The sequence below is a fragment of the Alligator mississippiensis genome, chromosome 16 (assembly GCF_030867095.1).
Source record: "Alligator mississippiensis isolate rAllMis1 chromosome 16, rAllMis1, whole genome shotgun sequence".
Lineage (NCBI taxonomy): Eukaryota > Metazoa > Chordata > Crocodylia > Alligatoridae > Alligator > Alligator mississippiensis.
In genome coordinates, this window is record NC_081839.1 from 8402018 (window position 1) to 8424573 (window position 22556).

The following is a 22556-nucleotide window of genomic DNA, read 5'->3' on the forward strand; positions in this document are numbered from 1 at the left end:
TCTAACTCAGTTAGGCATAGAGGGCTATTGCAAGCTCATTATCTTTCTGTATCCTTCTCTGCACCCTCTACCTATTTATCTCCAGCCCTGTGCACTACTCTGTGCTGCAGTCCTTGCTAGAATAGCTTCTGACTATTTTACCCACAGGCTGCAATATTCTCTTTAACTTTGGTCAGGCAGTTTTTGGTCTGCCCTCAGACTTCGGAATAAGTTCTTAGGCCATTCAGCTATTGAGTTTAATATCTACTGGATGTCAAAATCATGGCCTAAATGTTGCTTTCTGTGATTTGGAAGTTGAATCTCCTATTCTCCGTAGAACGGACAGATGTTATTTTGACAGGCCAAGGAGAAGGAACCATAATTTGGCTCTCCTTGTGATACGAGACGGGAAAGATTTCTGTGGAGCTCTGTGGGCTCTTTGCAGTTGGTAGTTTCTTAACCCTAGGTGAATTCGATTTTTAGCCACAGAAAGAAAGCATTGTCAGGTAAATTGGTATAATCCTGTATCCAACTACCTGTAATGATAATGTGTGTCTGGGATTATGATCTGAACATATATCCTGCTGTATCATTGCCTTTTTTTTTTTTTTTTTTTACGAGATTGGCCCATGTCTTCCCTACCTGAAAAGCTTCATTTCAGACATCTGCAATTTTGGGCAGTTGCTAAATGTTGCCAGTTTATCTGCTGACAAACTGTTGCAGTTATTTTATTAATCTTTAATTTTCTAGAGAGCTGAATTACTCTGCTGTCCCATTTAGAAGCAACTCCTAAAGGGAAGCTGGGGAACAGTTTTCTTAGCCATCTGCTAAAGAACAAGGATTAAGAATAAGTCAGCCTGCCAAAAGAAATGTTAGCTCAGAAGTGCAGCCCCTCTTAATTTACTCTTGGATGAGGTCTTGCCAGCGTTGGCTTGCCATCCTAGCACTGCACGTTAGAAAGGAAGATTAGAAACATTGGAGGGTCTGGAAAAGAGAAAAAGAAACAACGTTCAAGCTAATAAATCAGGACAGAAATGATATGGTAGTGGATCCAATCTTCAAGAGGTTTTGTTGGGTTTTTTTTTATAGTAATGCAAACTGCTCCCTTTCCAAAGATGCATCAGGCCCCTCTGATATATCAGCTCTGGTGCCCAAACTGGATACTTTGGCATGGCCATTGGGTGGTCTGCAGTGTTAAACGTATTATTCTGTTTTACAAGAATGAAATACATGTTTTCTTTGATGTTAGCTCTTCTGGGAAAAGAAACTAAGTGGCCTGAATGCCTTTGACATTGCAGAAGAGCTGGTGAAAACAATGGACCTTCCAAAGGGTTTACAAGGTAATTAGTGTACTTTTTTAACTATAGTCCTGGCACTGTTATATCAATTTGATTATGTGTTCTAGAGGGAGTGTTGCCTTAATCCGCTTCCTGTCTTGCGTTTAGCACAGTGTGGACAAGTCCTAAGTTCAGAATTGATAACACTGTGGCTTAGGAAGACTAAGTTTGGTGACCCGTAGCCCTGAGGGTTATTGAGGGATAGCAGGAGCAAGTGACATGCCTTAGCATGGGGTGATGCAGGACTCCTAGGAAAAAGGAGAAGAAAATTAGTATTATTCTAAAACGTAAAGGTGTTGCTATACCACTGCATGAGCAGGACCGGTTTAATTTGGGGTGCATAGAACAAGGACTCTTAGACTTTGAAATCAATCTGAAATGGCTACAGCTGTGAAATTTATGTTGTGCTGACCTTAAGTAACAGTGAATAGCTGTATCGCTTACAAAACATGACAGAAGCCCATATTGCTCTTAGTTATTTCTACTAAGTTTGTGAAATTGCTGACTTTTCCTATTTTAACAAACGTAGGTGTTGGACCTGGCTGCACAGATGAAACCCTTCTCTCTGCCATAGCTAGTGCCCTGCATACTAGCACTATGCCCATCACTGGACAGCTGTCTGCAGCGGTAGAGAAGAATCCTGGTGTGTGGCTAAACACCTCGCAGCCTCTCTGTAAAGCATTTATGGTGACAGATGAAGATATTAGGTATTAAATCAGAAAAGGATTTTTCCTTCTCTTGGGATGGTTCTTGGTACTGAAATGGTTAATGCCTATCTTATCAAAGCCAAGCTGGTAGGAGTATGACATGCTGGTTTTATTTTGTTGTTTTAAATCAGTGCATCAAAAGTTGGAAAAATGCTCCTTTTCCCCTGCCCTCATCCCCTTTGAAATGCCACTAGTGTTAAATTATTCTTTGGGCCATGTTCAGCCAGTTGCTCCCTGCAGTTGTAGCTGACGCTTGTCCATTATATGTAGAGTCACCTCTTTTTGTATTGAATAAAGAAATTTGAGGTTCAGCATGTCCTAGTTTAAGATGCTTTTAAAAGAAACTCTCATTTCTCTTCACCTCTCCTCCATTCCAAATGTGCAGGAGCAGTAACTGGCTGTTCCTGTTTCCATTTTGTACAATTGCATTCTCAGTGTCGGGAATAATATTAACTGCTTCTGTGTGACACTGGTCCTATGTTCAGCTGGGCATTCCTTGCTGTCAGTGGCAGTATTCCTTGCTAAATGGCAGTATTCTCCAGCAACAAAGCTAAGGTTGATCAAGTTTTGGCCTGTAAACTTTTTTTCCCTAAATTCCAGCCTCTAACTTTGACATGTCTAGCTACTAAGTAATTATGCTACTTGAAGGAAACATCTTTCTGTTTCTTATCTATATGCTATTTATAGAAGAATTCTCACATTCTTAAAGAACATGAAGTCAAGCTTGCACAAGTTAGGAAATGCCAGAATTAGGTTTGAATGTGAAACCTGAATTTGGTCCCCTTGTGCATATGGATTATGATGCAGTTATTAATTACCATGATTGCCCACTATATTTTTCCATGGAACACTTGCCTCATTCAATACACAAAATGGACTTATCACTTCATGAGCATCTATGCAGTATTTTTTTTTTACCTCAATGTATGTAGCTCCACACTTTACTTATTGCATATGTTTTTAAGCCTTTCTCTGAATACAGAATTATCTATGGCCGGGGTGTCAAAGATCTGGCTTGCAGGCTGGATCCAGTCCCATAGCCTGGGCCACAGTGCTGCCCCTAGGTCTGGGGCTTCCTCTGCAGCCAGTGTATGCTGGACTGGTCTCACATGCAGGGCCCTAGATGTACACCACATGAGACACAGGCTCCAGCCAGTCTGGGTCCCATGCTACGCACAGTGCTTGCCCACACCCTATGCAGCAGAGGGCCCAGACTGGCTGGAAAAGGTGCTGCTTGCAGCATGCATCCTGTACCAGCCCTTCGGGACTCGTGCATGTGGTGCAGTTCCAGACTAGTCAAAGTGGGTGGTGCAGGCATAAGATCCAGCCATGTGGGTGGGTAGAAGAGTCCGTAGGCCCAGTCTGGCCCATGGGGCCAGCCTTGGACTATTGATCTGGCCTAATGGGCCAGACTAGTTTAATGTCACTGCTAGACGGTGTCTATTAGCATTATAATGTTTCATGAGCATTGTCAAACTTACGCCTTGTGAGATGGAAGGGCATTGTCCCCAATTTATCAGAAACTCAGAGATATTATGAGTCACAGAAATGTTAGTCCAAAATGTGCAGTAATTTTGAGTGCCCAATTTAAGGCACTTAGAACTTGCCTTTTCACAGAACTTGGCATTTTATAGGCTTTTACAAGCTCAAAGTACAGTGCTCATTGATTTCAGTTACGTGTGAGCGCTCAACACTTCCATAAGTCAGCTCCTGGATCCCAAATTATGCCCTTGTAGTTGAGGGATGTACAATTTAGTGGCCGTTCTGAAAAATTTAGGTAACATGAATAGCATCACATGTGCACTCTGTGGCATAGGCAGGAATAAACTAGTTCTCCAGGGGGCATTCATGTGGCTTAACCATGAGACCTTCCTTTCTCTCTTTGCAATCCCCTTCCTCTTTCCAGCTATTGAACAAGTGAAGCCAGTGTTCCAGCAACAATATTTTCCACTGCACAAGAGCCTGGATTCATGCCAAGAGCAGGTCCATCCACCCTTCACCTTGCACTGAGGCAGGCAGTGGTCCTGTTTAAAAAAAAAAAAAAAAAAAAAAAAAGGTAGGGGGAGGAGGTGGGGAGAAAGTATGTGATCATGGAAGAAAAGACTTATTCAAATGCACGGGAGGCCTGAATTATTTCTGGCATTTCCTAACTATTGTGTGCTTGACTTCGCAGCTTATTATAATGTTCTTTTGCCATAATGAGTGTATGTGCAAATTCCTAGGGGTTTTTTTTAACCTTATGAACTGAAATAACCAGAAATTCCACCATATGTCATTATTATCGGCGGTTGCATAGTTACCAGCAGGCGTAGAATCTTTAGATCCATGAGACCATCTTTGTCATTTATGCTAATCAAGTAACTGTGAAAGGATGCCAACCTGTTACTGTTGTGCAGTAAAAGTAGTGGAATAACCCACTTGACAGTGGGTTTAATGTATATTTGCTGACAGGAAATATATATATTACTGGTGAGACGGGAATCTTGATTTCCACGGACTTCCTAAGAGAGGGAGATGTAATGGTGATGAACTTTCCTGGCTGTTTCCATCTGACCCCTTTACTTAAACCCAGCTCTGTCTTCTCTTACTTTAACTCCTCATTATATTACCATTCTTGTCTATCCAGCCTTAATTTCCACTTCTTATTCCAGGCTCAGTATCAACTCCTCTAGACTCCCTGTTCCAATGCAGTCTTCTTCCCCCTTACTCCCTGCATTTCCAGTTCCCTTATCCAGCCATTAGTAGCTTTTTTGGGAAGGGCGGCATATCATTCTAATCAAGAAATAAATTCTTTGGCTCCTGAACTCATTTTCTTTACCCATGGTTCCTCCTGCAGTCTCAGCGACTGTTTCCACACCTCACCTAAGTTTCTTATCCCAGTTCTGGTTTTTACCCAGGCCCGTGACTTCATCCGATATCTCTTCTTTGCGGCATCAGGTCCGTTCTCTGCCTGGTTCCCAACATGCTGGCCTCCATTCACAGCTGGTCTTCAAAGAATTTAATTGCCAAAAGCTAAGCCTAAATTTTTCAGAGTCTTATAACTTAGCTAAATTTGAACAAGGTAGCAAAAGGGACATCTCTGATGCACAGACCCCTTGTGCCACATTTCAAGTCTGCTTCAAAGAAAGGTGTGATAACTTTTAAAAAATGAGCAAGATGTTTTCTCCTTTTATTCTTGGAAATGATTGAAACTTTTGAGTGATGCATTCTTTTCTTCCTCACCCCAGAAATATAGATACCCACAACTCGTGGCAGTCAGATTTGGTAAATTTCTTCTTAAAGGGCTACGTTTTTGGTAAAATTAAGAGCCTGTTTTCACTTGTTTTTAATGGGAAGTGTAAGACAACTTTTAAGCATACCAGCTCCATTGGTACCATGATGTTGGGATGTTTATTTAAAAAAAAAAAGAAAGGACCCTTTTGGGACTTTCTTTTTAGCTCTTCCTTCTATCAGCTCTCATGTTTAAGGAAAGGGAAGTTAAATCCCTCAAACTTACCATCTGCTAGAAGTAATGCGAGAGGGTTTTTTTTTATTTCTGGCAGGAAGCAGGAGGAGCTGGTGCAGCAGGTGCGGAAGAGGCTGGAAGAAGCGCTGATGGCTGACATGCTTGCCCATGTGGAGGAAATAGCAAGAGATGGGGAAGCACCTTTAGAGAAGGAAGGGGGAGATGAAGAGGGAGAGGAAGAAGAGGAAGAGGAGGAACAGGACCATGACCAAGAGATGGAGAATGTATAGTCCAGGTAATTTGGTCATTCTGCTCTGTTACCTCCCTTCTCACTTTATAATCTGCACTAAATAATGTGGCAATAATTGGGAGTAATGCTGTTCTCATGCAATTTAAAGCTGAGTGGCTTCATTTAACGTGGGTTTAGCATACATCTTGGAACCATTCATTCATTTTAAATTTCTCAAGGATTCCATTGTTAAAGGTAGGTGACTTGAAGTTTATCTAATTTGAAATTAATTTGGGGGTGCTTTGTTCTAGATTGATAAATGTCTGTCCCAAAAACACCATTGGACCTGAAATACTTCTTTGTGGAGTCTTACCATAGGGTAGTGATTCTCATCTTGGGGGCTCCAGCACCCTGGTGTCCCTTGAGATCCTTTCAAAAGTGCTGTGGCATGTCATGTGTTCTTAGCGCTGATAATTGTGCAAGCGTGATTCACAAGATAAACCCAGAAATTTCAAATAGGAATTCACAGTGTTAAAAACATTCTGACCTGTTATGGCCTTCCTGAGTTCTTTGCAACAGAAGAATTGCTCTGTTATTTTCCGATAATCAAAAAACAAGTGATAATGAAGAGCCGGCATTTTCTGAGGGGTGCTGAGAGTCTGAAAAGGTTGAGAACCACTTTCATAGAGGTTAAGCAATGTGTTCAGACCTGGAATTGAAATACTTTGGTTGAGACCGTACGTGCCAAGAGCTTGTTTTGTTGCTTTATATTTTATAACTGTTCTTTGATCAAGGAATATTTTCTTCACAGGTGCTAAATGCACTTAATATGTTAGTGCCTTTTTAAGAAACGCTGAAAGATCTTTGGAAAATGCACGCTTTAAATAACATCTTGGATTTTTTTAAATATTTTTTCCTGTTTTCCGTTGTGAAAGTATTTAGGCCACTCCCAGGAGGGCAGAATTATTGGGCATGAGGGGCGGCCTCACTAGATGTACTTATCATCTTTCCTTGGGAATTCAGTTCATTTTCTTCTCACTTCAGCTGTCTTTCGATTTACCAGTAAAGACTCTTTTGTATGACTTGGATAGAGTCTGTGCCTGAGGCTTACTCTGAACTGTGTCCAAGAGCTAGGAAGTGCAATCTATCCATCAAAAAGTGAGCAACTGAATATACAAGGTGGTCTTGGGCATTTTCAGTGAACTGAAAAAAAGAAACGGACTTTCAGTTAGTGCAATCTTAGGTCCTGCCTGTATTAGTAGTAGGATCAACACTTTGACAGGATTGTGCTTTCTAAGTTCCCCATTCCCTGTTCCTTTTAAAATTGCCTTCCAAAAGAATGTATCATCCCCTTTTAATGTACATGACTTCTACCGGTGCTGATTACAAGGGAACATTTTAAAAGTAAAAGTAGACCTTATAAGGCTGTTGCCTTATAAACTGACTCAGAGAATTCAAAGTAGAAGCAGAGTTTTTATTTTCTATGATTCATGTAGGACCAAGCTAAGATACTTCAGTTAGTACAATATGAAATGCAGTACGTGGGCATAAGGAGCTGTTTTGTGGTGGGGAAAAACAATGTTTCTGTTCCCTTGCTGTGCTTTGATGCAATCCTGGTCAGGAGTCATTTGTACTGTCAATTAAATTCATACAATGAGACAAAGCAGAGGTCAGTCACTGCTCATTTTAAATTATACCCCAAGAAGAACAGTTCTGTCACTGGAATGGGATGGCCAATATCCCTGGTGCTTCATTGAAAAGATTGCAGTTTTGTGAGCCTGTAAGCCAAGAAATAAAATCTTTGAGGAGGAAAGAGTCCCTAAGATGGAACAGGAGAAAGAAGAAATCTGCCTGAGAGAGGGGCCCATGTATGATCAGGAATGACTTTTGTTTTCCTCCCCTCCACACAGGGAGATGATTGTTCTCATAGGATTTGCTTGGAAAGACTCTGCTTTTATATTTGGGTTGCTTTCTCTTCTGCCATTTTCACTCAATTAGCTTTCTTATAATTTCTGAGGCTGAAGCAACAGCAGCCAGCAAGGTAAGAGGCTGCAGTGGAGAATAGGGGCCAAGGAGGCAGAGTGTTGAAGATCTAGACAAGACACCACCCTCATCTTCAAAGAGACCATTTGCTGTAAAAATGTAAAGGTACCTTATGACTTTACTGACTCTTCTCTCTCTCTCTCTCTCCCCCTCTCTTCTAGGGAGTACCGTCTCAGAATTCCCAGTATAAACCCTATCAGCAGGGTCAGCACAACTATTTACAAAGCCAAGAGTGTCTGCAGAGTAAATTGCACCAACCGTCCAACAGTACCTGTGAGCATGTTTGATGTCCACTTCAGGAAAAATGTTGAGAATCTGAAGACTCATTAATTGCTGGGCAGTTTTGAAGATGGAACTTGACTAAACTCTGCTTCCTTCTCTTTCTAAAATTGTAGGGCAGTCAGGGATACAAAAGTGGGAGGGGGGGAAAGGGGTATAAAAATGGTGCAAAGTTTAATACTAGAAACCAAATTCCTAAGATGTGGTCAGTTGTTTTTGTTTTTTTCCCCAGGCCCCTCTAAGTATATTTAGTGGTGAACCTGAAAAACAGTTTTCTCTCTGACACGGATGAGAGATCCTCATTCAGTCCTTGGCTACTCTGCTGTAGGCTACCAGTTTGTACCAGACTGTAGGAGGTCACTTTATGTTGTGGATTGTCATTCCATACGTGAATTCAGGTGACTGAATTTCATTTGCCTCACAAGACCACATTGGACTTGAAGCGTAGTCTCAGAGATGAAAAGCCTCTGCTGCTTCTGTTTGACACTATGATGAGTTGGGGAAGGTACAGTTGGGATCAGTCTTGCATCAGCGACAACCTGTTTTCATAGCTAGTTCCTGTACCACGTAAAATGCGCTAGCTGCCAATGCTTGGTATGGAAAATTGTGTGTGTTCAAACATATAGCCCGTTAGGTTTTCCAAAGGTATATATATCAGCATGTGGTATAAGGAGTGTTCAGCTTTGATGCAAGTCTGGTTAGAAAGATCTCTACCGCTAAAAAGGAGAGTACAGCATAATGACTCATTTCTGGTCAACTATGAGGAAAAAAATCCTCCTTTCTCTTCTGGTGCCATGTACCCCAACCTCTGTTACGTGAGTGTGGAGGGAAGGAGACTCATTCCCATAGGTTTGTCTACACATCTCTTTTCAAGTGTAGTAATGTTCTGACCTCTTTTAAAACAAGAAAAGAAAAAAAAAAAAAGATTTTTCTATATCTCAAAATGAATCTAATGCTTTTTATTAAGTGTTGAATCTTTCTTATTTGCATGTGCAGTGGAGTGACCAGCAATCTGTGTCCAAAACGAAATGACATGGAACCTGCCTTAATGTGTTTATAAGTATTTGGCTTCACCATGGGTACCTTGAATGATTCCCCAGTCTCTTCTAGTACATCTTTGAGCAAATAGCAGGGGAAATTTAGCCATGGATGAAAATAATTCATCCAGGGAGAGGTAGTGAAGTGAACGTTTATAGCTTGAAGAAAATATCCACTAGGTTGCAAATTCTTTAGTCTTAGAATATCCCATGCATAATTCATATCTGAAAGCATCAGGTGAGAGTACAATATAAAATGGTGGATTAAAATCTTGTACCATCACCCAATTGTGCGAGTTATCGGTATCCCAAAACTTGGGAAAGATGTAGCTCCCAGAGCCTTTGTCATATAGGAACGATTAGCAATAACCATGAGGCCCCAGGGGGCATTTCCTGGAAAGTAATGACCTCCTTTGGGAATAGTTTGCTGTACTGGCTTAAGTAGGTTTAAGTTCCTTGAGAAGTGTCCCATGCCAAAGGGAATAATGCTATATTAACCCTTTCTTTAAACAGTTCCTCAGTATTGTTGCTCATTCAGAGTACTCCAAGAAGACTGAATTTGTACTGTGCTGCTGCTGTCCCAGACGTTGGTTTGGGGGATCTTGTCTGGTGCAGTTGCCAGCTGGAATTATTTTTCCTTTTTTTTTTTTTTGAACAGTCTGTTACGGTTATTCTGTAAGTTTGTTCTCCTGTAACTCATTGTCTTCAATTAAATGTTTCTCACAGAAAGCAGAGCTTTTTCTAGTCTGTATCAAGTCCATTTGGAGTCTCTGTGCAATGCCAGCATAAGTTGTTCAGACTAGGATGCATTTGAAATGGTACATCTCTCACGTTCGGGACTTGGGGGAGGGAAATGCCAAGTGAACCATGTGCTAGGTTGGCACTTCTTGCAGAGGGCTCCTGTGACTTCACAGTGGACGAGATATCGGCAGTTTTAAAGATTTACTTGGTATCTTCAGTTTATAGGGCATGTCACTGATATACGACTTCCCTTCTAGTTTTTGCCATTCCTAATCCATCCTAGATTTTCTTGTGCTCTTGGCACTCCTGCTCTCAGTCCCATGGGAGGACATGGAGTGGGCATGCTAACAGGAAGGTGCATTGACAGTATTTCTTGTTTCCCCCTGAAGCTCTGGTATCATCCAGTGATCTTTTAATGCATATTGTAACATGAATCTAAATATTTTTCATGAAGTCATGTAACTTGAGGGCTGGGAGGAGACCAACAAAGCTGTGTTAACACCCTAGAGTGTTGAAAGTAAAGTTAAACAGCTGAGAGGACTAGTCTCCTCTCTCTTTTGTTCCTCAATATGTCTTCTCCCGTTAGTTCTGTTTTTCCCTTCTGCTCTTTAAAAGGGTTGTATTAAAGTTTTTAGCTGGTATTGATGAATCCTTGTTAAAAGCACCAAAAAGGATCAATATCCCATTCTACCTACTCAACACCCTCCCCACCTCTCAGCAAACTTACATAGATTCACAGATGCTAGGGTCAGAAGGGACCTCAACAGATCATCAAGTCTGACCCCCTGCCCTGTGCAGGAAAGAGCCCTGGGGTCAGATGACCCCCAGGGTAGGGGAGAGCACCATGTCCCTAGGAAGCCCATTCCAGATTCTGGTAAGCCTTACTGTGAAGAAGTTCTTTCTAATGTCCAACCTAAAACTGCTCTCTGTCAATTGTGGCCATTGTTCCTAGTTACTTACTCTAGGGGGTGCCCTAGTAAATAGAGCATTTCCTATTCCCTGCTGCCGTCCCCTGATGAATTTATAGGCAGCCACACGATCACCTCTCAGCCTTCTCTTGCAAAGGCTGAAGTGCTCTAGGTCCCTCATTCTCCTCATACTGCCTTGCCTGCAGGCCTCTGACCATACGAGCGGCCTCTAAACCCTCTTGAGATTCTCTGCATCCCTTTTGAAGTGCGGCACTGAAAACTGGACGCAGTACTGCCACTGAGGCCTGACTAGTGCCACATAGAGGCGAACCATCACCTCCCCGGACCTGTTCGTCATGCATCTGCTAATGCATGATAAAATATGGCTAGCCTTGTTGATCGCTTTGTCACATTGACTCATGTTCATCTTGGAGTCGTAATCCCTTTCTGCTGCTGTGCTGCTGAGAAGGTCATCCCCAGCCTATAAGTGTATTGGTGGCTCTTTTTGCCCAGGTGCAGCACTTTGCACTTGTCTTCGTTGAACTGCATCCTATTTCATTCTGCCTATTTTTCCAACCTGTCCAGATCCGCCTGGATCTGTTCCCTACCCTCTGGTGTGTTAACTGTAGTTTGGTATCAGCTGCAAACTTGCACATAATTTTACATGATTTCCAAGAGAGAGGTATATAAAACTTCTTTACAGTCTGCCTGCCTTGTTTTTATACTAATGTTCATGCAGTGATATTTGGATTAGCTTGCTTCATCACTGCTCATCCCTCTGGAAGTGATTGATATGCACACAGCAGTTTGCCATCACTGGATAAATCCCTGGGAAGCAGAAAACATCTGTTACTTAAAGAACGTCTTATTAATCAACAGGATTGGTAAAGAAGATATATGGGAAAAGCAAATGACGGCTGAATGAATTCATGGCAAAGCTTATTAACCTTTGCTAAGGGGTGATACTGTATTTCCCTTGCATGTTAATGTACACCACCACTAACAAGAACATGCTCTGGTCTGGGGTAAGTTCAGACACTTTAGGGGAGAAACCTTGAGTGTGAGTGCATGCCTTAATAATCTGACAAATTAACTAATGACGGCTGTTCCCTGAGCACCAAGAACTTCCCCCTTTACAAACTACAAGGCCAAATGATCTTGGACCTGTTCTACATGTTTTGTACTGGTATAACTTTATTTTAATCAGGAGATGGCTTTTTAACAGAAATAATGATACTGGTACAACCCCTAACGTGGGCATAGCATAGTTTGTCCCCTTTGTTAATATGGTATATACATTATTATATTGTGGATGCATCCAAACGGGCTGGATTTACTGCTTTAATTACTGTTTTAGTTAAGCTGATAAAAGTTTTGTGAGTTGACTGGGGCTAAAATTCCCACTTCCTATATAACTTAACATCACTCGACTTCGTGCACGATATCATTGCAGTCATAACTGCATGGTAGTTTACATTCCTGTGCTAAGACAATTGTACCAGTTATATGGTTTCTTGCTATACTGCCTTCAGCTATGTAATCATTGGACACTTATACACATTTTCATCCCACAATGCACTGGAAATCCACTGCTTTGGAGCAGCTGATGCAAGCTGCACTGCGCCATGTGTTGTATAAGCGGCGAAATGTGCATCAGCATGTAGAAAATGGTGGTGGTGTGCTTTTGAACTAAAGCACTTCCCAGGTGTGTTGGTTCAAAAGTGTGCCACCATTTTCTCAGCGCTGATGTGCATTTCGCTGCTTATACAATTGCACACGATGCGGTGCCAGGCACTTTTCTATACACCTGCTGCTGCAGTGCGTGCATATATTCAAATGCCCATTACTTTTACAACTAAATTCTCAACATACAGGGCATCAGAAAAAAGTGGTGATGAGCTATTATAAATATGGTAAAAAATATGAATAATCATAATAAAATCCAACCTGTATTTTTACATAGCTGTCATCTAAGTTCATGTTGAGACACAGCTACTGGCATAAAGGTATGTCAGCTTCTTGTACAGTAGAAGGCCAATGTGTGAGTGGTGCTGAGTTTCTGCTGTCAAACCATTTAAAAAATAGCAAATGACAGACTTCTAATCCTGGAGGGCCCTGATTTGGAGGAGGAAGAAAAGAGAATGAAATGACTTGGCATTGGAGCATCAAGAGATCAAGTTTTGTGTGATCCTCCAGCATGTTGTACGTGTAAAGAACTTAAAATTCAGTTTCATAGTTGTTAGGGTCCAAAGGGACCTCAATAGATCATCGAGTCCGACCCCCTGCCCTGGGGGATTCAGTTGTGCTGTGGAAAATAACCAAACATGCTTCCTTACTACTCAGTGGTTCTAATTTTATCCTGCACATCCAGTCTCCCTGCTGACTTAAGGATTTTTCGTGCCGCTTTCTACTCCTCTTTGCCTTGCAAAGCCAACGGAATCATAGACATTTGGATTTCATCCTCCCTTTTGCATAACTGAAGAGGTGGTGGAATTTCCATCCTTGATATTTTGAAGCAGGTTAGTTCGACAAAAACGTGTATAGAATTGTTAGACAAAAATTATCCTGCCTTGAGCAGGGGTTTGGGCTAAATGACCTCTTAAGCTTCCCTCACAGTCCTATTTTTCTGTGATTATCAACAAAATTTATTTGACTGAGTTCCAATTAGTTAAACTTATGCGCAGTCAGGGCTGGATTTGGCCTACAGACCTTAAGTAGGTGGAAAAGAAGTTAACTCAAATTGCAACTTAAGCTTGTCCATTGATCCAGGAAATGGGAATATTTTCCCTATAAATTGAACATATAATGCCTGCGTACCATATCAAATATGGCATGATTGGGCTCTTCTTGGGGGGTATTTTCAGAACTGCACTCGGAGCCTTTTATTGTATGGTTACAAACTGGGTAGTGCCAATACGTTCTGACTTTAATTTTGTCAGAGGCGGGCGGGTAAGTTTTGAATAAGAAGACAGTATATTTCAATGAAAATAAAATAGCTGTATTTTGCAAACTAAGGGTTTCTTTTGGGGGGGGCAAAGTCTTGTTCAAGTTATCTCATTCCTAAATAAGACTTGTGTATCAGTGTTGATTTATCAGCTACTGATTTGAGATAATTTTGCTTCTGTCAAACCCTGAAAGATTGACCTTACTGCCCCTTCCTCTGAAGTTAAAGAAACTGAATGGAGAGGTAAGTGAAGACAAACAAAACCAACGTGTAATTTGGACGTGCCTCTACAAAAACTAATCTTGTATAAGCTGACTTCAGCAATCTGATGGGGTGTGCAGGGCAGAGGCAGCAAACTATGTCCAGTTACTTAGTTAAAATTTTCCCTGGGTTAACTAGCTAATCATAAAGCTCTGCTAATGGAGCATAAATGCACTACCCAATGCTACTTCCGAATATTGGCAAAAGCTACAAAAATTTAAAAAAAGATCTGGGGTCTGTTTGTGTCTCATGTAGTGCTACATTGTCACCTGGCTGCGGATGTTATAGAAGATATTAAGGTAAAATGGAACTGTTCTGTTCTTTCATAAGGATGATTCTCATAAAGCTGATGCCTGCTAGCCTTGTGCATTCACTTTCCAGACCTCCCTTCAACCCATGTAGAAAATTAAGCAGTAGGAAAATCCTGTCTACTTTCTAGTGATGGAGAGTGAAAAGCTGGAAACGGGACAGTGAGCAGCATGTACCTCCTTTTTCTCTGGCCTGCCAGTGATCTGTAAACTACTGGATAAGAGTGACTGCTGGGCAGTGCAGGGTTATGGACTGCTGCAAGCACACTGCCTCACCTTTCAAAGAGGAAAAGACTTGTCTCCCCATCTGGCTTCCTACCTGCAGCCCATTTAAAATGGCCCCTATAGTTTTATAACTACCGACATAATTTTCTCCGATCTATACGTTAATTGATTGCTCCACTTCTACTCCTTGCTAGTTTGCAGGAAGCAGGCGGAACAGTAACCGCTTTAGAGAGCGTTGGGTTGCTTCCTCTTTCTCTTGCCTTCCTCACGTTGTGGTCTATCTAGACAAATTCTCCAGCTCGTTTCTAGGAAAACAGGATCATGTGTATGGAAGATGTTATAAAAATAAATCCTAGGGAAAGATGATGGTGCATAATGAAGGGAGAAGGAACCCATAGGGCTCCTATTAGATGTGCGGGGAGCCTGCTCCGACGTGCTGAAAATCCAGCTCTGGCAGCCTTCCACGTCACGTGTACCAGCGTCCCCACGTGTCCCCACGCTGGAAAAAATGGCGACAGGGTGCTTTGAAATAAAACGTGTTCAAGGGGTTTTAATTCAAAGTGTCCCACTGCCATTTTTTCAGCATGGGGATGCAGATGCACGTGATTAATCGATTGTGAGGCCAGAAGGGACTTCAGAAGATCATTGGGTCCAGCCCCCTGTGCTAAGCAGGAAAGATAACTGGGGGCCAAGTGACCCCAGCAAGGTGGCTGTCCGGTCTCCTCTTGAAGATTTCCAGGGTAGGTGATTGCACCACCTCTGGAGGGAACTTATTCCACAGTCTGGACACGCTAAATGTGAAGAAGTTTTTTCCTAATGTTGAACCTGAATCAGTCTTCCAGGAGTTTATGGCCATTACTCTTAGTTTTCCCCTGGAGTGCCCTGGTGAACAGTTGCTCACTGAGCCCTTGATGTAGTCCCCCAGTATAGCGGTAAGCTACTACCAGGTCCCCTCTCAGCCTTCTTTTCTTTAGGCTGAAGAGTCCCAGATCCTTCAGCCTTTCCTCATATGGCTTGCCATGCAAGACTCTGATCATACGGGTGGCTCTTTGGACTTTCTCAGCTTGTCCACGTCCTTGTGAAAGTCTGGTGCCCAAGCTGGACGCAGTACTGCAGCTGCGGCCACACCAGTGCTGAGTAGTGGAAGAATCGCCTTGGCTTTGCGGGAGATGCATCAATTGATGCATGCTGTGGTCTATTATTACCCCCAGGTCCCTTTCATTCGTGGTGCTGGTCAGTTTGGTGCCACCAAGCCTGTAGTTGTGTTGGGGGTTGCTCATCCCGAGGTGGAGCACTTTACATTTCTCGATGTTGAACTTCATCAGATTCCTGTCTGGGCACTTTTAATTAGCACGGCTCGCTAATTAAGTCTTTATCCAGTCACAACAGAACATTCCAAGGTTGCCAACTCCCTGAGCCCAAATCGCTATTTGGATAGGGTTGTTTTTTGTGGGTGCCCTTAATCAGCATCCATATTGCTGATCATGAAATGCTAGTCTGTGGTCCTTGTTTGGACACAGATGTATAAGACTTGTTCGTGGGAAGGCAGAAATAGAAAGCATCCCAGGCACTGCAGAGATTGTAACTTGTTGCACAAGAAAATTGTACCAGTTATGTGTCCTGGCTAGCATGACTGCTTGCTGCCACTCAGAAGGCTAGCTGATTTAGTACAACTTAGGTACCTTTCAAACGGAGTAAGGAAAATACCGGGAGAGGCACAGCTAACATTTTGAACTCCAAACAGAGGAACTAGGGATGGGAAAGGAGCACTAAAATCATCATGCAAGTGATTCTCCCACGGTGATAAAATTTAAACAAAGATAACAAAAATCCCCATTCTGTACATGCAAATTAAATGAATAATATGTAGCAAATTAGAGCCTTTCATGTTCATTTGCTTTTGATTAACCTTCAGAACCACAAGATTGATCCTTCTCAAATGTAGATGAACAGTAAGCAAAAAATGCTAATCTGGCCTTGTTTTATCTGAAGATTTGGTACAGGTCTGTGCTTTAGGAGTTTATAATTCCAATAAAATTTGGGTGGTGAGTGTGGTCATCACAAAACCTGAAGGATATAAATAAAACTCTTTTTAGTTTTAATAGTCTTATTCCATACACTGTTCGTTTGAGGTCTGCAGCACAATTAGCCGCCACACAGCTCTTGAAGTGATGATGGAAGCTAGATTCGTTAAGATTTTTTTTTCCAGGTTCCCCTTTATTTAAGTGCTGTTGTGGTATCGTGACCTGGTAAAAAAGACCAAACAGGTGCCACTAGGTATTATCAGAAGAAGGGAGTTAGTCTGCTTTGGAACAGTGTGAATACATCATATGTAAGCCAGCAGCATAAAAAAATTAATTTTGCATCATATGAGGTTGTCAGACTGCTGGAGGTCATACAGCCCAATACAGTTCTCCTACTAACCTTTCATTGATACTATTGGTATTTTCACCTTGATTACTTTCCACAAGTTGTCCGCTCAATTGGTGATTTCCAAAATGATTAGTTCAGTCATTTTTTTTCAGGTTATACATCCACACTTAGTCTCTGCATAACTGTCCCTCCTTGTAATTATTCAGCTCTTGATGAACTAGAAGGCAAGGATTCCAGCTTTATACCTTTTCCCTCCAAACCCCAGCATCTCTTAATGTTTTGATCTGTAGTAACAGCAGCTGGATGTGTGTTTCTATCCTTAATCTTCAGGGTGACATGTGAAAAACAACATTTGTAGCCCAAATCTCTGACCACTTCAAAAGTGAGAAGACCCAGTGCAACCATCCTTCAAAAGTATTGCTTTTTTGCAATATTTTTGGACATGCAATTTGATCGTTTGTGTTCAACAACAAACTCTGTCGTGACCTAGATGCTTGAACTGGATCCCTGTACAACAAAAGCTTTGATGCTTTCTCATATTCCTCGTTCTTAAAGCTTGTCTATATAAAATGATTCTTAAGTAGCAGAGTAACTTCAGTTTCGCCTATGCTGGTGTATAACTACTTTGCAGACATCCAATTCTGGAATAAAACTGACTCTTTTACAGAGTAAGTGCACATGAGGTAGTTATGCTTGGAATAATTTAATTTGCTGTAGTCAGACTGGTCAGTTCTGCTGTACAGACAGACACTTTATGGACACTTATACCTCAGTTCTGCTTCAGTGCTAGTTCTTTCATATGCTCTCTGCACACTGTTATGTTACTCCATAATGGCAGATATCAAAGGGGTCTTTCATTTATAAGTAAACCTGGCAATGGGTGTGCTAAGCATTTTTTTCAGGCTAAATGGAAGGAGCGATTCAATGTCCTTTCTGTAGTCATAACTGGAAATAATAAGAGGCTATTATCCAAGGCATTGGGCTGCATGGTGAAGTCTGAGCTGGGTGAAGTTGTGTGGTCTGAAGGGTATACTTGGGGCTAGTCATAAATGCAGAAACTAAGAGATTGCTTGGCAAATTGCATGCATTAGGAGTTGTAACTAGCCAGAAAATAATTTCGAGTGCAGCCCCGAGAGAGCTCCCCGAGTACAGAAGTGATTGGAGGGGGAGAGGGAAAATAGTTAGCAAGGAAACTGTCAGCTGTTATTTTGTTTTTACTGGTTCAGACAAAGCAGGACTTTTGGCATCCTCTTTGTGAAGGAGAAAAAAAGTATGATTACACCAAAGAATTGGTCCAACTTCTATAGGAAAGAACCCTGCAAGATCCTAAATATAGGCCAATCACTTTTATCAGAAAGCAGTTTTGCTGTCGGTGTTGATGCAAAATGTCCAAGGACAGAAAGTCTTAATACTCTTGTTGGAAGATGGAAATGATAATGGAAATATCTACAAGCAATGATGGCCAAAAGAACTCTAAATGAGTTGGTGGTTTCTCCATACTTTGTGACTTTTTAGAGAGGACCAAGGTGACTTGCAGTCACGAAGAAAAACTTGGGGGCAGAAGTTGAAGGCCTAGCTACAGAGTTCCCAGTGTGAACTTGTAAAAATGGATAAATAAGATGACAAGCAACTCGCAGTGAACCAAAAGGCTTCACAGGCAAAGGGGAAGGTCATGAGCACATTGGCCAACTTGAAATTTGTCAATAGAAATGAAATGCAACAGGGATTTGAGGAGAAGGGATGCAAAGGTATCATGCTGGAAGCCTACTGTCTTGAGAAATCAAGCCAGCCAGAGAAGTTGGACAAGACATTTTTAATAGGGCATTTACAATGTTTGTAAACCTGGGAGACCCAGAAGGGACAGGCAGGAACATTTCAGCTGAGAACCTGCCAAAAAAAAAACCTACCTCACTATGTTTTAGGGAAAAGTTCCCTGGGGGTGCTTATTTGGCTCAGCTTAAACGAATGGTCTGGGGAATGAGCAGGGGAAAGGGGCGTTTGGAGCAGCCATCTTGCATAATTCATCTTTGACGCTGAAGAACTTATCCTCCATGGCAAACAGTAGCCCAGATCTGGTACAAGTACTGGATATGCAACCTGGTGACAAACCACTATCAGAACTAGGACTTAAAAAAGAAATCTCTTTGAACTGGCAGAGGGTCTGAGGAGTTGTGCCTTGTGTTCCTGGCATATCCATATCCCTTAACTATGTCTAAGACTAATTTAGCAATGGATCAATTTATAGATACCCAATTGACTTCATATTCTGGAGCAAGGTCAATGGACGTAGGCCAAGAACCCGAGGCTGTGGGATTTGCCACAAAACTTAAAATCTTCCTGTGGCAGCCCACTAGGAAAGGAAGCAGCTGCTTGTGAGGCAGATGGAAGCTGAATGCCTTGGATCCTCTTAAATAAAGATGGGTGCCTAATGTGCAGGAGACAGAACAGGTTTCTAACTCTGGCTCACAATGAATTTTGCAGTTAAAAGTTTTGCTAATGGGTTTCATAAATCAAGGGGTATTGGTAATAATGATACAAGTGGAGGGAAGCAATTCAGTTCAGGAAAAAAGACTCACAAAAGGCTGGTCAAACTCTCAGGCAAGCCAGGACAGAACATCCACCGTGTCTAATTAAAGTTCCTCACCCCAGCTGGGGAATGTGTGGTCCACCCACCTGGAGTCACAAACCTGGGAAGTCCAAGCACCAGCCTCCAGATTTCATTTAGGTCTGGACACTTAAACAAGAATAAGAGAAATTTAGCCAGTAAGCATGCAATGCACAAGAATCGCGGACATTGTATCAAATCTCATTTTTGACCAGAGCTGCTAATGGAAGGTCCAGACCAGAAGTATTTACTTGGTCTTAGGTAAAGATAGTGACTGAGGAAACGGGCATCTGTTCCAAAATTGGGAAAGTGGCTTTTGAAAATGGAACATTTTTTAAAATCCAAGCAGGAGGTTTGGACAGCTGAGAGAGGGGATGAGCTACTAAATTATTTGAATTTCATTCTGGCTTGATAACTTAGTGCCAGGAAAGGTCTGTAGAAATTCCCTGTAGCGCGGTGGCCAGGCAAAATGAATTATGTGAGCAATTGTTTTGCAATGAGCAGGCTGCCCCGATTTGCCAGGGAAGAAAGCATTGTAACAGCTCTATGCGGTAGTAGCTGTGCAGTGAGGAACACCTGGAAAATGGTTGAGATTTGTAAGGTATCAGGGGCATTCAAGCTGCTAAAGTTCTTAAGGATCTGAAGCAGATTTGTGGTTGTTTGTGAAATGTTTCCGGCAAACAGCAAAAAATAAGAAAAGGAGGCAGCACCATTGCAGAATGCGAACCAGTGAATCTAGTATATACCGGTACAGAAGAGCACTGGGACAGAGAGAGGACTGAAAACAAATCCTAGGATTTTTCTTATTGAACTCTTCCAAAAAAGAGATGAACCTTTCTCAGCTACGCATACAGTGAAGAGGAAATTTCCAACGACCAAAACCAAAACTGGGCTTGCAAAACTAGTGAATTCACAAGATTTTGTCAGGCCTTGCTATCACCAAGCACGTATTTGTGTGCTTATCGATGTTGCAAAACCACTGTGTAGATTAGGTGGGGAAAGGGAACTACTGCAGTGTTCGTTGTGGCTCAGCTTTGTTGGGATCGATGAGGGCTCTTGGGAGTGCTCTTGGTGTGGGTGTGGACACGCAGGGTGTGCACAGATGTAACACTTGAACTGTTCCAAGAATGTCACTGATTGTCCAGTGAGATTGGGGAACCTTTCCCCAGAAGCGTCCACACTTACATACGCTGCCAAGGGCCCTACATAGAACCGTTGCCTTTCATTGCTGCCCAAAAGCCACCAGGGGGTGGTGGAGGCCCCAGACCAGCATGCCGTCTAGGGGGCAGTGCCAGGGTTTCTCCAGGCTTCCTTCTAGTGGGGAAGGAAGACCCCAATTAGGGCAAGGGGTGGTGTGGGAGGGTCACCAGTGTTTCTTGCCCACTTCTGGGCTGCCACAGCTGCTTTCCACCCAACCCACAACCCAGGCCTCAGTTTCCCTGCATCACCTACACAGCCCATACCTGCCACACTACCTGCCAAACTCTACATGGTACCAAACACCTGGCCCAGAAGTGTGTGGGGGGGTTGGGGGTGGGAATAGGGACCCCCTGCTTCATTCCAGGGGTTGGCTGCTTCCCGCAGGCTCCGCCTCACACGGCAGCTTCAAAAGGACTTTCCCTAGAAACTCTGCAAATTTGGCACCCTGACGATAGGGGTCATTACCCCCATAACAGCACTTCATTTCCTTCTCCTTACTTCCTATTAGAGGAAAAGTGCCCAAATTGTTACAGAGAAGTATGAATATAGACCTCCTGAAGTTCAGCTGATGATCCTAGGACCCCAGGGTTAGACTCCTTCGGCACTGATGTTGGAAAGGGCAGCAGGCAGCGAGCCCAAGGGTGACCCCGGCTCTGGAGGGGGGTCCTTCCCAGACACTCGATTTCCATAAGGTCAAAATACTTCACTATCGCATGGCAGCGCTTGGTGCTTCCCTGCGAACAGCAGAACAAAGGTGGAAAGGTTCAAACGCACAAGTCTGCACCTATCGAAACAGGCCAGCTGGAGTTCACTTTTACAACCACTTAATAAAAAAGAAACAAAAAACCCAACGTGACCAATAAGTAACTTAATAACTCGGTAAACTTCCCCCTTCTGCCTGTTGTCTGACCCAACACCATGTGATGTCCAGCTGAAATCCTCTGAGCAACACCAGCTTTTCGCTGTCTGCAAAGTGCCACAGTTAGTTGCTTGGGATGCAGAATGTGTGGGGGGTGTACACACACACGTACGTGTGCATGCGTGTGTGTGCATATACACACATATACGTCTGTGTGTGTGTCTATGTCATATACACATGCATATGTCTGTGCGTGTATATACATGTATATATATATACACATATGTGTCTTTCTATACAGGGGTGTGTATGTATATATATTTATATGTATGTGTGCATGCATGTGTGCATATATAGACATATACACATATGTGTATATGTGTATATACATATATATATGTACACACATGTGTGTGTGTTTCTATACAGGTGTATGTATGTATATATATGTGTGTGTGCTTATGTATGTATATGTGCATGTATGCGTGTTTTATATACAGGTGTGTATACACACACACACATACAGATGTGTGTATATCTGCACATGGGTGTGTGTACATATATGTGTACCTGTGTGTATATGTACATACGTGTGCGCTTCCATGGACGGGTCCAGGTGCACGTGGCACGAGCTGGGCCCGGGCGCGCTGCTGTCCACGTCCACGGCCCCCCGCTCCACGTTACATATGGTTTTTGCTACAATTTTCCGGTTTCCCAGCCAAACGAGCCCAAAACCCGCACTCCCACCGCAAGAGTCGGTCCAGAGCCAGCAGCGGCCCCACTGCCCCCGTCCCGCCGGGGCTTCAGGGGTCTCCAAGGCCGCGTGTCGGGGCGCCCCGTGGGGCGGGGCAGGGCGGGGCGGGGCGGGGGTGTCCGGCGCCCCCCGGCGCGTGGCGTCGGCGCTCCCCCGCCGGGCCGCGCGGCTCCTCCCCCTCCCGCCGCAGCCGGGCGGGGCCGGGGCGGGGCCGGCCCGGGCTCCTCCCCCCGGCCGGGCCGGGCTGGGCCGGGCCGCATGGGCCGCGCGCATGCGTCCGCCCGGGCCGGCCCCATTGTTGGGCCGGGGCTGACGTCCGGGG

The 22556-nt window shown here is 43.1% G+C and overlaps 1 protein-coding gene and 1 long non-coding RNA gene across 10 annotated transcripts in view; one reads left to right on the top strand and one right to left on the bottom strand.

Moving 5' to 3' along the window:
• The window catches only part of MBD3 (methyl-CpG binding domain protein 3), a 28476-nt gene extending 18686 nt beyond the window's left edge, over positions 1 to 9790 (top strand). For all 8 annotated transcript variants that reach the window (XM_059719757.1, XM_059719753.1, XM_059719755.1 and 5 more), the window contains 4 exons: positions 1229 to 1319; positions 1846 to 2023; positions 5566 to 5763; positions 7902 to 9790. In XM_059719757.1, coding sequence (XP_059575740.1) covers positions 1229 to 1319; positions 1846 to 2023; positions 5566 to 5758 — 462 coding nt within the window. In that variant the 3' untranslated portion in view covers positions 5759 to 5763; positions 7902 to 9790. The remainder of the gene's footprint in view (positions 1 to 1228; positions 1320 to 1845; positions 2024 to 5565; positions 5764 to 7901) is intronic.
• Positions 9791 to 11863: 2073 nt separating this feature from the next.
• Positions 11864 to 22333, bottom strand: LOC132246556 (uncharacterized). 2 transcript variants are annotated; one of them, XR_009457928.1, is made up of 3 exons: positions 22228 to 22333; positions 21173 to 21355; positions 11864 to 19550 (listed from the first exon to the last, which is right to left on the bottom strand). It is a non-coding gene; the product is annotated as an uncharacterized LOC132246556 (long non-coding RNA). The 2 variants fall into 2 exon arrangements; XR_009457927.1 differs by having other exon boundaries at positions 11864 to 21355.
• Between the last annotated feature and the right edge of the window lie 223 nt (positions 22334 to 22556).